The 16,154-nt window shown below is 38.5% G+C and overlaps 1 protein-coding gene across 4 annotated transcripts in view; it reads left to right on the top strand.

Moving 5' to 3' along the window:
- TLCD4 (TLC domain containing 4) overlaps positions 1–16,154 on the top strand; it is a 103,860-nt gene that overhangs the window by 42,808 nt on the left and 44,898 nt on the right. For all 4 annotated transcript variants that reach the window (XM_058716481.1, XM_058716479.1, XM_058716480.1 and 1 more), the window contains 2 exons: positions 10,875–11,040; positions 15,523–15,612. In XM_058716481.1, coding sequence (XP_058572464.1) covers positions 10,886–11,040; positions 15,523–15,612 — 245 coding nt within the window. In that variant the 5' untranslated portion in view covers positions 10,875–10,885. The remainder of the gene's footprint in view (positions 1–10,874; positions 11,041–15,522; positions 15,613–16,154) is intronic.

The raw sequence follows: 16,154 nt of genomic DNA, 5'->3' as shown, positions 1-16,154 counted from the left end.
AGAGATACAAACAATTATCAGGGAATACTATGAAAAATTATAGGCCAACAAATTGGACAACCTGGAAGAAACGGACAAATTCCTAAACACCCACACTCTTCCAAAACTCAATCAGGAGGAAATAGAAAGCTTGAACAGACCCATAACCAGCGAAGAAATGGAATCGGTTATCAAAAATCTCCCAACAAATAAGAGTCCAGGACCAGATGGCTTCCCAGGGGAGTTCTACCAGACGTTTAAAGCAGAGATAATACCTATCCTTCTCAAGCTATTCCAAGAAATAGAAAGGGAAGGAAAACTTCCAGACTCATTCTATGAAGCCAGTATTACTTTGATTCCTAAACCAGACAGAGACCCAGTAAAAAAAGAGAACTACAGGCCAATATCCCTGATGAATATGGATGCAAAAATTCTCAATAAGATACTAGCAAATCGAATTCAACAGCATATAAAAAGAATTATTCACCATGATCAAGTGGGATTCATTCCTGGGATGCAGGGCTGGTTCAACATTCGCAAATCGATCAACATGATACATCACATTAACAAAAAAAAAGAGAAGAACCATATGATCCTGTCAATCGATGCAGAAAAGGCCTTTGACAAAATCCAGCACCCTTTCTTAATAAAAACCCTTGAGAAAGTCGGGATAGAAGGAACATACTTAAAGATCATAAAAGCCATTTATGAAAAGCCCACAGCTAACATCATCCTCAATGGGGAAAAACTGAGAGCTTTTTCCCTGAGATCAGGAACACGACAGGGATGCCCACTCTCACCGCTGTTGTTTAATATAGTGCTGGAAGTTCTAGCATCAGCAATCAGACAACAAAAGGAAATCAAAGGCATCAAAATTGGCAAAGATGAAGTCAAGCTTTCGCTTTTTGCAGATGACATGATATTATACATGGAAAATCCGATAGACTCCACCAAAAGTCTGCTAGAACTGATACATGAATTCAGCAAAGTTGCCGGATACAAAATCAATGTACAGAAATCAGTTGCATTCTTATACACTAACAATGAAGCAACAGAAAGACAAATAAAGAAACTGATCCCATTCACAATTGCACGAAGAAGCATAAAATACTAGGAATAAATCTAACCAAAGATGGAAAAGATCTGTATGCTGAAAACTATAGAAAGCTTATGCAGGTAATTGAAGAAGATATAAAGAAATGGAAAGACATTCCCTGCTCATGGATTGGAAGAATAAATATTGTCAAAATGTCAATACTACCCAAAGCTATCTACACATTCAATGCAATCCCAATCAAAATTGCACCAGCATTCTTCTTGAAACTAGAACAAGCAATCCTAAAATTCATATGGAACCACAAAAGGCCCCGAATAGCCAAAGTAATTTTGAAGAAGAAGACCAAAGCAGGAGGCATCACAATCCCAGACTTTAGCCTCTACTACAAAGCTGTCATCATCAAGACAGCATGGTATTGGCATAAAAACAGACACATAGACCAATGGAATCGAATAGAAACCCCAGAACTAGACCCACAAACGTATGGCCAACTCATTTTTGACAAAGCAGGAAAGAACATCCAATGGAAAAAAGACAGTCTCTTTAACAAATGGTGCTGGGAGAACTGGACAGCAACATGCAGAAGGTTGAAACTAGACCACTTTCTCACACCATTCACAAAAATAAACTCAAAATGGATAAAGGACCTGAATGTGAGACAGGAAACCATCAAAACCTTAGAGGAGAAAGCAGGAAAAGACCTCTCTGACCTCAGCCGTAGCAATCTCTTACTCGGCACATCCCCAAAGGCAAGGGAATTAAAAGCAAAAGTGAATTACTGGGACCTTATGAAGATAAAAAGCTTCTGCACAGCAAAGGAAACAACCAACAAAACTAAAAGGCAACCAACGGAATGGGAAAAGATATTTGCAAATGACACATCGGACAAAGGGCTAGTATCCAAAATCTATAAAGAGCTCATCAAACTCCACACCCGAAAAACAAATAACCCAGTGAAGAAATGGGCAGAAAACATGAATAGACACTTCTCTAAAGAAGACATCCGGATGGCCAACAGGCACATGAAAAGATGTTCAACGTCGCTCCTTATCAGGGAAATACAAATCAAAACCACACTCAGATATCACCTCACACCAGTCAGAGTGGCCAAAACGAACAAATCAGGAGACTATAGATGCTGGAGAGGATGTGGAGAGACGGGAACCCTCTTGCACTGTTGGTGGGAATGCAAATTGGTGCAGCCGCTCTGGAAAGCAGTGTGGAGGTTCTTCAGAAAATTAAAAATAGACCTACCCTATGACCCAGCAATAGCACTGCTAGGAATTTATCCAAGGGATACAGGAGTACTGATGCATAGGGGCACTTGTACCCCAATGTTTATAGCAGCACTCTCAACAATAGCCAAATTATGGAAAGAGCCTAAATGTCCATCAACTGATGAATGGATAAAGAAATTGTGGTTTATATACACAATGGAATACTACGTGGCAATGAGAAAAAATGAAATATGGCCTTTTGTAGCAACGTGGATGGAACTGGAGAGTGTGATGCTAAGTGAAATAAGCCATACAGAGAAAGACAGATACCATATGGTTTCACTCTTATGTGGATCCTGAGAAACGTAACAGAAACCCATGGGGGAGGGGAAGGGAAAAAAAAAAAAGGTTAGAGTGGGAGAGAGCCAAAGCATAAGAGACTGTTAAAAACTGAGAACAAACTGAGGGTTGATGGGGGGTGGGAGGGAGGGCAGGGTGGGTGATGGGTATTGAGGAGGGCACCTTTTGGGATGAGCACTGGGTGTTGTATGGAAACCAATTTGACAGTAAATTTCATATATTAAAAAATAAATAAATAAATAAAAAACAAATAAAGACAATTTTATTTTTCCCCCCAAAAAAAAAAAAAAAAAAGTGGAACTCATGTTTGAAAAAAAAATAAAATAAAATAAAAATGGCTTATAGTTTGCAAGTAGAGACTTTTAAAACACTTTCACATGTTAGGCTTACTGACATGGTAGATAAATCAGTAAGTACTTCTGTAGCTGGTAAGAGTATGAAAATACAGTGCAGATTATAATTATTATGAAACCTTTGAACACATACTATTTGTTATAAGGAATTTGGGGTCGACAAACTATATATGCTACTGCTATGACCTAAATGTTTGTTTTCCCCTCCCCACCCTGCAAATTCATATGTTGAAATCCTACCCCCAGGAGGTGGTAGTATGAGCCAGCAGGGTCTTTGGGAAGTGATTAGGTCATGAGGGTGGAGCCCTCATGAATGGGATCAGTGCTCTTGTAAGAGACCCCACTTGAGCCACCTTGCCCCTTCTGCCAGGTGAATCCTGTGACCTGGAGGAGGGCCCTCACCAAACCATACTGGTACCCTGATCTCAAACTTCCAGCCTCCAGAACTGTAGGCAGTAATAAATTTCTGATGTTTATAAGCCACCCAGTCTGTGGTATTTTGTTACAGCTGTACAAATGGACTGAAGCACTTATTCAGTATTAGGTCACTTTAAAATATTGATGGGTACTTTTTGCTCTTGGACATTTGAAGTGATTTTCCTTTTGAAGGAAATACGTTCTCAGGTTTTCCCAATGTTCTGACTACACTGTACAATGAGGGACCTGTTGCTGATGAGATACTAGCAGAATGAAAAGCACATATAAGAATATGAGTATCTGTTATTGTCATTTTATTTAATAGACATTTATTGAGCACATGCTATATGGCAGGCCTGCGCTAGGCATAGGGATGCAGTGGTGAGGGAGAAAATGTTCATGTTTCCCACCTTTATGGGGCTCACATTTCTCTGGGGGAAGGAGACATTCATTGAAATTGCAGCTACATCTGACAGAGACAAATACCATATGATCTCACTCATGTGGAATCTAAAAAAAAACCAGATGAATATACAAGCAAACAAATAGAATCAGACCTATAAATACAGAGACCAAACTGATGGTTGCTAGAGGGGAGGGTGGTGGGGAGTAGACAAAATGGGGAAAGGGGAGAGGGAGACACAGGTTTCCAGTTAAGGAATAAGTCACGGGGATGGAGGGCATGGTGTAGGGAATACAGTCAGTGGTACTGCAGTAATGTCGTATGGTGACAGATGGTAGCTATGCCTGTGGTGAGCCTGCTGTAACATACAGAATTGTTGAATTGCTATGTTGTGCACATAAACTAATATAACATTGTGTGTCAACTATACTCAAGTTAAAAAGAAATTTTTAAAAATAAATTGCAGCTGTAAAGGCGAGGGACTTGGCACTCTGAGAGCAGATGAGGGGAGGGGGGCTGATCTGGTGCTGGAGCTTGGAGAAGGCTTCTCTGAGGAAGTGAGGGTTGACCTGAGAGCTGAAGAAGTTTGAGAGTTAACTCGGGAGTAGCCAATAGAAAGATCAAGTTGCAGAGAATAAAGGGTAGTGGGGAGCAGAAGACTCCCAAGGCAGCCAGAAAGGATGGATTCAAAGTGCACGGGTTAGAGAGCTTGCCCTGAGGTGGAAGGACAGATGGGTGAAGGTGCAGGTAGTTTGTGTGCAGGTAGTGTTTTCATATGTTGGCTTCTGTGTGTGTGTGTGTGTGTGTGTGTGTGTGTGTGTGTGTGAAGTCAGATGGGGGTTATCTGTTAAGAATGGGGGTGGATGGTTACAGGTTTGAAAAGTAGAGATGATTTGAAAAATCATTTGTGGAGTGGGAAAGGATTGGTTGGCCTAGGCAGTGCGTGGGAGCGTTGTGCAGCCTTGAGGGTTGTTTGATCCCACTGTCATTCCTCACTCACCAGCCTCAATCTCTGCGGGTATGTGACATTTCCCAACAGCGCTCTGATTGTTTAGGGCTCATCACTGAGTAAATAGTTGAGCAGCTCTGGGGTTGGAGTTTTGCCAGCTCTTGGCAGTGGAAAGGGAATGTGGGGTGTTAGTAAGAGTATTACTGAAATGATGGTCTTTAGGATCTAAGCTGATGAAAGAGGGAAATAAAACAGAGGAAAGGACTAATGCATAGGAACAAGCAAAGAGGTCAAGTAGTCTTGAGAATGTTGTAATACTGAGCACACCTGAAGGAAAAGTCAACAGGGGAATACTTGAAATGCTGTTTCTGAGGCAGATAAACAATGAGTAAGGGACAATGAAGGTCCCTGATTGGTTGAGGTGGCATGGAAGAGGTGCCATTTCTGATAAAGAAGGACTGAGTTGTTAAGGAAATCTTGGCCTCCTACATAGTAAGAAGTCACTCAGGATGATATCAGGGCTGGAGGAGATCAGTGAACTGAGACCAAAGTCCCCAAATGGAAGGAAATGTTCAGGAGGTCGGAATACAACACTGAGGAGGGGGAGAGGAGGCATTACCGAATAGTAGGACCAAAACACTCTGGGTGTTTCCAGGGAGCAGGGGGATGGAGGAGTAGGGCCTGAAGGAGACCACAAGGAGCAAAGAGGATATAGGCTGGCCTCCTGACTCTGAAGTGTGGGAGACTAAGGCATCCGCTCCCTGAGAGGGGCTGCCGGGGAGGAGGAGTGTCTTCAGAGCACGTGGAGGAGAGGCAGGGGATATGGGTGGGGAGCAGCAACCCCAGGGGGTTTAGTGGACAGGTTGGAGAGGTGGAGGGAGAGAGGGACTGAGTCAGGTGGCTGCCGGGAAGGAACTTTGGAGCATGACAGAGGTAGTCCCGTGGTAGAGGATAGATTTCTGCAGTGGGGTCTGCCTTCATGGGTGTGTGTTGACTGATGTAAACAGGGATGAGTTAGGGGCCTAGGGCTAGTGGTCAGACACTGGTCTTGTTACCCTTGGCTGGAGTGGTAACAGACCCAGAAACTGCATGCCATCTTGCTGCCGGGGATGGATGACGGTGGAAGCAGAAACTTCGTGTCTGCCATATGCTGAGTACTGTTCTAAGTATCTAACACACATGTGGTTTGTGCCTTAGGACATCTGTACCAGGTTAGGACTGCTGTTACCTCCATTGTGCAGGAAACTGAGGGCCAGATAAGGCAAATTTAGAAATCTGTCCTGGGTCACACAGCAAGCAGTGGAATAGGTTCAATCCCAAGACCACGACTGAGCCTGTGTTTGTCCCATCATGTTACGTGTACTTAATGTTTTCCTACAGATGTAGTTGTGATTTTTAAAAACCTAAATGATGGACTGTTAGAAGCTTATGTAGTATTTAATGCAAAATTGTCTTTTTAGATACCAAAGTTCAGTTCAGTCCTAGAATCCCAGAATCTTTGAGAGCTCTCTGAAGGCTAGACTTGGGCTCAACATCTCTCCCCCCACCCCCACCCCCACCCCATGTCCTTTTATCTCTTCTGTGATGGATGCCCAGGCACCTCTAAATTGTTAGAAGGTTCTTCCTTGAATTAAGCTGAACTCTCCTCTCCCTGTAATTTTTGCCCATTTGTGCCTTTTTGAGTAATGCAGAATAAGTTCCATCTTTTACTTTTTTACACGACAATGAAGATGTTTGAAGGATGCTTTTGAGTCCTTTCTAAGTAATCTTGTTCCCAATGGTTTGTGATTAATTCAGAGTAAAGTGGGACTGGTAAGTGTCTTGATCCAAAGGACATTTTTATGCTAACTACCTGAGCCTGAAGTTTGTTTTTTGTTATTAGTATCTTCATTACATTATCATCTCTCATAGGTTTGTGTATCTTCAACTGCTGAGGCTTCCACTGTGTGTGTGTGTGTGTGTGTGTCGGGGGGAGAGAGAGAGAGAGAGAGAGAGAGAGAGAGAGAGAGAGAGAGATGTAGCCAATATGTTAAGTCCTATACTTAGGCATTGCCTTTGGACAATTTATTCCTGTTATACTTTTTCTTTTTGATTGGGACTCACTATTTCCACTTATGAAGAGAATTTAGGAACCTGATTCTGTTAACCCATTACATTAGCTATCCTTCCCAGCTCTGCATTATGTGCAGGTTGAGTATCATATAAATATTTGTAAAAATGTTACTAATACAAACCAAAAAGAGAGAACCTTATAGGATATTAGAATATATTTCTCAAGTTTATTTTAGCTCATTGATCCACAGGCTGCTTCTAGTTTTTCAGCTAGCTCTGGATCTACCTAATTTTGTTTTCCAGCCACATTTTTTCATATTATTCATAAAGCTTTCAAGAGGAACTTTCAGAACTCTCCTGGAATCAAGTTATCCTTCATTTGGTATTCATTCTGCCAGGATTTGACAGTCAGTTAATTGTGGGAATAAGGGATAGGAAGGGGACCAGAGTGACTGAGCTATTCTAGGTTGGAAGATGGGAAAGTGTGGTGGAGAGCACCATTCTCTGAGCTGTGGTACTCTGGGAGAAGTACTGGTTTGGGATTAAGTTCAGCTTGAGTCATGTAGAGCCCATGGGGCCTCCAAGATGCCCCTAAGGAGCCATCCAGAGGGAAGGTGATCATCCAGAACTAGTATGCTGGGGTATGGTGAGGTTTGATTGCACACAACGGAAGCTATGTTAAAGATTTGGGTCATATACCCAGGCAGAGCCTATAGAGTGCAAAGAAGAGGTTCTGGGTTGGGGCAGGGGAGGTAGACATTTCAACACTTGAGGGAGTTCTTGCTCAACAGCCTCCACTTTTTGGTGAAATGCGAAGGAACCATATCTATTAAAAGAGAGAGAGAACTGAAGATTTAAGTCCAGTGAGTGTTTGGAATCAATGTGGGAAATAGGAAAGGAAACTTAGGAAGGACGGGAAAAGGAATGCTAAACACAAGGAAGCATTCTTCCCAGCTTCCCCCTTCCTTGCTGCCCTTAAAGACAACCACACAAGACCTTTTCCTCTTTAACATTTTTACTGCTGATCACTACAGCAGTGGTTCATGTTGTGTCAGAATGGGAAGGAGTGCAGTTCTGCATGTGTCTGGAAGTGGCATACTTCCTAGGGAAGCCCTTGTATTACAAGAGAATAACGAACATGGGAAGTGAGAGTAATTGTGTTTCCAGGTCGGTAGTTCTAGATTCAGCTGGGGGAACTGAGTCTTGCACTTCAGCCTTAAAGAGTCTTGTTGGGACTTTAACAGAAGAGAAGATGTCCTGTTGGTTTGCACTGAATACCTTCCGATATTTCCTCACTGTTTACTGTCCTCTCTGTTGGGTATTTATTTCACGGAAAGTGGGGAATACTCCCTTAGCACCCTGAGCTTGGCACTTTATGTGCTAGTGATCAGTTTCTTTGCTTCCCTACTGGCCTATAAGCGTGTCCCTTTTTGTATTCGAGACCTTGCACAGGAGTTGGCTGGTGGGCATGTGACAGATGTCCAATGAACTGTTGGCTGAAGTGAGGGCTGAGTCAGTTTGGCTGTGCTTTTTCCGGTGACCCTGCCTCTGGGAGTCCTGCTGGAGGGGGCTCTTATAAGCTGACGGTAAAGAGATGTACTTCAAACCTTCTCATGTTTTTCTTCTAAGAAACCAGCTTGAATGGAAGCTTATGGAAACCGTCTTGGGAGAAAATGTTCAAACATCATTGCATTCTGGAGTCCTCTGGAAGAGTTTCTCTGGTGTGAATCAAGATGGGCTAATTACATTGTAAAGTTCATGTCTAGACACTCCCCTTGTAAATTGCCACAGAAATATTTCCCACTTCCTGTTCTGGCTGTTCCTTCCTAGCCTAGAATCCCCACTTTCTGCCAGCTCCTAGCCACATGTAGAGGTGTAGGAACCAGGTCTAATACTTTTCTCCTTTTACTGTGTATTCTTCTACTCAATAATCTCCAAACTCTCAAAAGTTCTTAATCTATGTCAGTAATTAGTGTTGTTTGGCTTTGTCCATTTTCCTCCTTCTCTTGCCTGATTTGGTGAATGAACAGAGGTACTTGCTTTCTACCAGAAGCCTTGGTTTTCTGGGGGAAATTTATTAAAAAAAATCACAAGATTTGTCCTTGATTTGGCATGACTAATGAAGCAAGCAGCTGCTTAATAAGAAGCAAAGCTGAGAGTAGAACAATTTAATTAGCTTCTGTCTGTTGAGCCTTTAATAGAAGCCACAACTGGACTATATGGAGCTCTTTAGTTTTAAATGAAATGTTTTTGTGAAGGGAGACTTTCAACATGTCCCTCAAAGACCCCAGTTAAGTGAAAGGAAATCTGTTAAAAATATAAAGTAGCCAGTATAACAAAGACTTAATAAAAACTAGCTGTTTTACGAATCGGGGAATTTCTTAATGGTGAGTTGTTAGAGTGTTTTGTTTTTTAATGTATTGATTACATCAACAGTTCATAAAATGGATAATGTGTAATACTATGTTTTATAATACAAATTTTAGCAAACGTTAATGAAATAAATGCTCATTATATACGTTGAATTTTAACAAAAGCGAATGAGTAGCTCATATCCAGCACCCTCCAGGACTCGTAGGCAATGTGTAGAAAGAACCCTTCAGGGCAAACCATCCTTCACATTTAAGATTAGACTGTCCACTCTTTTCTGGTTAGTGGCTTCATTTTCTTCATTTATCTGTCCACCTGGCCCCCATTTGCTTTAATCTTAGAAAACCATTTTGCCTTTTACATCTCACTTAGTGAATTATAATGATGTTTAATTTATGCACAAAACTTACTTTTATGTATTATTTGGTTAATAGGCTAAAAGATCACAAATTAAAAAATTTAATACCCCAAAACACATGTTGAATTAAAAAAGAAGTAAATGAGCAATAAAGTTAATGGAACCTCCTGCAGAAGAGTGGTATTATCAATATTTTCACTGAGCACACACACCAGAAAGAAAGAATGGGGAAAGAACTCATTACAGACACATGAGTTCTGTCAGAAGGGGCCCTGTGGGAGCCTGATTCTTATTACAAGGTCCTGGTTGGAAGGGAATGAAGTGGGGTTATTGCTAGTGCAGTCAATGACTTGGTTTTTCTCTAGTGAATTGGCTCCACGAGGTGACTTTATTTCTTCACATTAGGCAGCTGGAAATATGTATTGATTCATTTCCTTTTCATTTGAGGGTCAGCTCTATCAAAGATGGAGCCATTTCTAGAAATGCTATATTTGCTAGATATGAGTAAATGCTTTAGTGTCTTTCTTTTGGTCTGAATGTTCCTAAGATTTTTAGGAGACAAATAAAGTTCAGTTCAATGAGAAGGGAAACATACTTTGAATGTGTATATATGCATATTCTTTCTGCTAACTCTACCCTTAAAACCTGAAACGCTTTTATAAAAATCTTTTATTGTAAAGATAAAAAGTCATGGAGGATTTTTGGTCCAAGGATGTGTGTGATTGCAGAATTATTTTTAAAAGTTAAATACTAATTTAAGTAGAAAAGAACCAGATGGTATTATTCTTCTTAAGATTTTAATTTTGGTTTAAATGTTTTTTGTCTCACTGTACAATTAGTTTTTATAACATAATTATTTTTTGTTTTGCTGTTGCAGATAATGTTAGTTTTATTATGATTTTTTGGCTTGTTTCCTAGAAATTATCTAATGAACTCATTTTATAGATGAGGAAATAGAGGCATAGAGAAATCAGGTGATTTGTCCTAAGTTTAATTAAAAATTAATATTACTAAAAGAATACCTTCAGTTATAGTACTTGAAATTTCCTCTTAATGTTAAACACTAAGACTTAGATAATTTTGAATATCATGCTATTAAATTTGCCACCTGAGATTTGTAAGAGTGAAATATTTAAGATAACCGATTTTCCCCCTTTTTAATTTTAATACAGATATAAGATACATGACAAATAGCTGGTAAAGACTTAAAAGTCTTTTAGTTTCTTTGTATTCTTAGATTTGTGCTAAATTAAAATAAATTACTAAAAATATAACCACATACTCTTTTTAAATTAAAAATTAATGTAGGTTTATTATGAGCAATTTAAAGCAATTTATAGCCATTATTTCTCTTAACAGGTTGAAGAAATATGGATACCAACACCAAACTGGTCTTCAGCACTGTTTTTACCAGCTTTTTCACCTTTCAGCTTCTTTTCCACTTTATAAGTTACTGGTTTTCAGCAAAAGTTTCTCCAGGTTTTAATAGTCTCAGCTTTGAAAAGAAGATTGAATGGAACTCAAGGTAAAGCATATGAAAATGTAATTGATTTTAAAAAGTGAGTTTTATGAAATAAAATCATTTAAAATATTTCCAAAAAATCTTTCATTTAAGATCTAACAAAATTTAAGGTCAGATTTTTTTTTTTAAGTTTATTTTTTATTTTGAGAGAGAGAGCACGCAGTTGAGCGGGAGAGGGGCAGAGAGGGAGGGTGAGAGAATCCCAAGCAGGCTTTGTGCTGCCGTAGAGCCCGACTTGGGCCTTGAACTCAGGAACTGTGAGTTGTGACCTTAGCCAATATCAGGAGTGGGACATTTAACTGACTGAGCCATTCAGGCGCCCCTAAGGTCAGATTTTTTTTAAATTTGACCTTGGGAATAAATAAAAGGAAAGTAAGTAGATAGATCTTGCATGAGAAAATTCTAAAAATTCTTATATTGAAAGATGTTGGGAAAAATTGAACTTTCTGGGGAAGTGTAGGAAGGTTAAGTAGGCTTCAGTTGATTGCAGAAGAGTCCTGTTTTACATTCTTCTCTGAAACATTTATGAGAACAAACACATGTCTTTGGAAATGATAACATAAATAAACGTTAGTTAGGGCTGTGAGTAGCCTATATATAGTGTTGGCTGGCTTAGCCAGACTGGGGGAAGTTATGCTACTCACCAAAGAACATGGTGTATGGTTAGCACATCTGTATCTCTCTTTTAATGAACTTTTCATTATAATTCAGAGACCAGAATCGACTCTTTTGCTAAAATAAAAGTTGCTTTTTAGATTTTTTTTTAAACAAAAAATAAAGGGAAAATGAGTAGTACATGTAAGTGATAGAAATCTGCAAGAGTTTTAATTCGTTGGTTTACAGTTTTTGTGTGAGTGCAACTCATTAATCTTTCACGATATGTCAAACACAAAATGACTCTGATGACTGCTTCATGTGCTTTGGAGCATTTTGCCCCCAAACCACCGGGCATTGCAAACTGCAGTGCATTGGAGCAACTATGGGCATATTCTTTTGTTGTTACTTACTTGAAGTTGATGCTAACTGTAAAATGAATTCAGTAGGTCTCTAAAATCGCTATAATGATTTCTCACTGAATTTTCCTTTTAGAATTAACTTCTGCCAAAGTCGAAGTGTTTATTTGAGAATGGTCACATTTGACCAGAAATTCCCTGTCTTTGAGCCAAATTGTTTTGTAGGCATCCACTTTTATAACTCAGACTGGGAATAAGACTCGAGTTTCCTTCTGCACCTTACAGTGATTTGTCCAGTTCATACATGCTGTAGCTCTTTTTACCCTAAAAGTGAGAATTATTTCTCTCTGTATTTTTGAAAAATAAGAAGTAGGATTTTTGTTTTGTCTTAAGAATAGTGCGAAGCTGCTGTTAAAATGTGGGATACAAAAGATACTAACCATTATTTTTAAAAACCCTTTCTAACCTGGAGATAGGTGGAGAATAGGGAAAGAGAAGGAAGGGGCCAGGGACTGGGTTAGGAGACCAGATTTGCTGAGAGTCAATTTTGAACTGTTTTTCATTTCCTTTTCACCATGGTTAGGGTAGGTAAGGGCATTTGAATCTTGGAGAGCAGCAGGCGAAAGAAATAGGGATGGTACAGAGAGAGAGGCAAAGATGAAAATGAAACGAAATTGAAAAATACTTTGCATTATTCAGTCTTATCGCTGCCATTCTATGATGCGCGGAATCACCATTTGGGAAACCAAGTTCCTATTTGAAAAGGAGTCTAGGATTATAGAAGACTCATTACCCTACTCAAATGATGTTCTCTTCTCTCTCTTTCTCTATCATATTTACTCCTGTTCCCACTCCAGCTTGGTTTACATGAGACTTAAGCTGTGAGGTAGAGTGCAAAGAAAGAAAAAAAATTGGCTGCTTTTTGTGTAAAGTACATGTATATGTCTTGAAATTCAGCTTCTAGTCTTAAAACACCAAGATCAATATAGCTCACATAATTCTTACTAATAATCAGGAAAGTTTCTGAACAACTAGTCGTCTGAGCCGTACAGTAGCAAAGGAGGGAAAAAAACCCAGAAAATTCACACCCGAGGGGTAACAGTTTAATTAATTATAAGTGACAAATTGCTGTAATTCATCGTTGCTTTTTCTGGAAAAAAGCATACCTGTAGGTATTATTTATATCTTATAATTAAAAAACATTTTCTTATATCCACTTGTTTTCCTATGGTATAGAAAGCCCAATTGTGTTGAATACTCCTAATTTTGAAATCTACTTCTCTAATTTTTAACTCTTATCTGTTTGAGCTAAATAATTTCTCTTGGCAATATTCTTAATACTTGTGAATGATTAAGTCAGTAACTTTAAATTGCTGTTCTACGGTGGTCATTATTTCCATTATTTCACTGCCTTTTCATTAGCATAAATGTTTCTTTTTAACCTTCTTTGAAAAAAAAGTATGTTCTTTTGGGTAGAATCTTGGTGTTTCATTTTACACAGTGAGGAATCTACATCTTGCTTTACCAGGAATCTGATTTTAAAGAATACACTGAAATGTTTATTAACAGAAGTTTCTGAATGAATAGATTTTTAATGCAGCATGCAGTATGTAAGCACAGGGTTTTTTCTTTTTCTGCTCATTGTAGTGGGAGGTTGTTTGACCCAAGTTAAGTTTTAACTTTTCTCTCATGAATTATATGTCATTTCAATCAGCTAAGCCTTTTTAATCCTTCCCATTTACCATGTAACATTTCAACACAAAAGGGAATTTGAGGACTAAGTATCAGGAACAAAAAGTTGTCATTTTTCCAAGGGGAAACATTCTGATCTAAGTTTACTAAACACTAGAGCAAGTTAGTAAGAAGTTGTGGTTTCTCCTTTCGTAGAATTTTTGAATGGCAGTAGAATGCTGGTTGTATGATTATTTAAATGGAGTGTTTTATTTGACATAAAGGAACTTAAATCCTTAGACTGCTATGTTCAGTATATAGGTGTGTTTGGCGTGAAAATTCCAGACTTGTAAACCAGATAAACAGGGTTAATTATTCACACTTCAAAATGATCCTTTGGTATTACAAAGGATTCTTTGTTAGTGCCTTTAAATTAGTGAGGATTTTTGAGCATTTAAATATGATTTGATTTAACATGATATATCTATTTAGGACCACATCATTTATTAGATCGAGCATACTGATTTTTCAAGTTACAGTAAAATTTTCTAATATCAAGCTTTATGTTAGTTAATATATATTTTTATGTTTATATGTTTTATGTTTATGTTATATATTTTTATGTATTTTATGTTTATGTTATATATTTTAAGTTTATATATATATATTTTTTTTAATGTTTATTTTTGAGAAAGAGACAGAGGCAGAGAGAGGGAGACAGAATCTGAAGCAGGTTCTAGGCTCTGAGCTGTCAGCACAGAGCCCGACGCGGGGCTCAGACTCCCGAAATGAGAGATCATGACCTGAGCGGAAGTTGGATGCTTAACCGACGGAGCCATCCAGGGACCCCTATTAGTTGATATATTTCACTGTTAAAGAATTGGGGTCATATTTTAGACAGAAGTCTATTGTGCCCCATTAATTTCTAAAGAGAAAATTTTGTCATTCCTTTGTCCTTTATTCTAATGAAGAGAAAAGAATCTTCATTACTTGTCAACGTTTTCATTATGTGAATAAATATATTGCATCCTGTGTACAGTTCTTTAGCAAATCCGAGAGCTTGGGTATTGGTTGAACCATTAAATTATTAGCAAGATTTCTTTGTAGAAACTGATGTTTTTCATCTAAACCTTTCTCCTTCTATGCAAGAAAATTCAGCCTGGATTTCGTGAACATTTTGCTTCGCTTGAGCATGTCTTTTAAAAATAGATTTTCTGTATAAATTCATGGTCCTCAATTTTTCTGTTTAGAAGTGGTTTCATAATAATGACAAAAAGAGACTAATAATAGCTGCTCTAGCTTTCTCATGAATTGGTTACAGGAATCAAGTGCAGCAATGCATGTGAATGTGCATTTGACACTGAAATCTCCAAGGTAATAAGTTTTAATTTCATGATCCATCGAATCCTGATTCAAGGATATGGAATTGGTTAAGGCCAGTAGGTTTGGAAGTTATTCCTAACTGATTGGAACAGGAAACTAATGGCACAGCAATGCTGTTAGTGATGGAGCTTGGAGTCAGGTGCCAGGTAGTGGGCTCACCAGTTGCCGTCTGTCTGCACAAAACTCTGTCAACTGCATCATCAGATATGCTTCCACTTTGGAACTTTTAACGAATAAGTGACTCCACAGTCTTCTAGCAGAAAACTGTAGACCTGGGCAAACTTCTCGTTATTAATTCCAAAGTAAAGTTGTAGCCCTTGGATTTCCAAGTGACAATTTTGTTATGCTTTTAGAGCTACTCCATTCCTATACGTAAATGCTTCCAGATTTCACATCTTCAAATGTTAAATGTCTTTGCCAGAATTAAAGTTTATTGCAAAGAATCTAAAATCTTTGTATGTATTTTGTTTCTTTTCAGGGTAGTATCTACATGCCATTCTTTGGTGGTTGGGATTTTTGGCCTCTACATTTTCTTTTTTGACGAGGCTGCAAAAGCTGATCCACTTTGGTAAGCTGTTTCTTTCCAATATAGTCCATTTGATTTATGTTTTGATATTAATTATTAATAAGAACATTTCTTACTTTAAAACAGAAAGTGTATTGATGGTGCATGGTTTATTAAAATGCTTGTGCTCAGACTTATTTTAGCGAGGTGCAATAAAATGATTTATTTTAGATTTGAACACAAATAATGAAGGCCACTTTGCACTAGCATTGCAATTGTTACCCAAGACGGAGAATGTGATGATAACGATGTAAACATTTATACTGACTTAGTGAGTAAAACCAAGCTGTTGTTACCACTGTTCTGAGCAAAAAATGAGTTCCTATTGAGATGGGATAGTCAACTTGGATAATATCTACTGAAGACTGAGTTTTGTGTTTAACCCATCATTTGATATCAAAGGTATAACAACGAGAATCATTCATATCCATGTGAGAGGACTTTAGTACCACACGAGAAGATTTGAAGCACTAATAATAACTGTGTTCAGCCATAATAGGATAATTTCTAAGGTGATTCTTTTTGAAAAAATTAAATGTTGTTGC

This window comes from Neofelis nebulosa, chromosome 2 (assembly GCF_028018385.1).
Source record: "Neofelis nebulosa isolate mNeoNeb1 chromosome 2, mNeoNeb1.pri, whole genome shotgun sequence".
In the NCBI taxonomy this organism is placed as follows: domain Eukaryota; kingdom Metazoa; phylum Chordata; class Mammalia; order Carnivora; family Felidae; genus Neofelis; species Neofelis nebulosa.
Note: the sequence above shows the minus strand (reverse complement) of the source record. Positions and strands in the feature narration are given on the sequence as shown.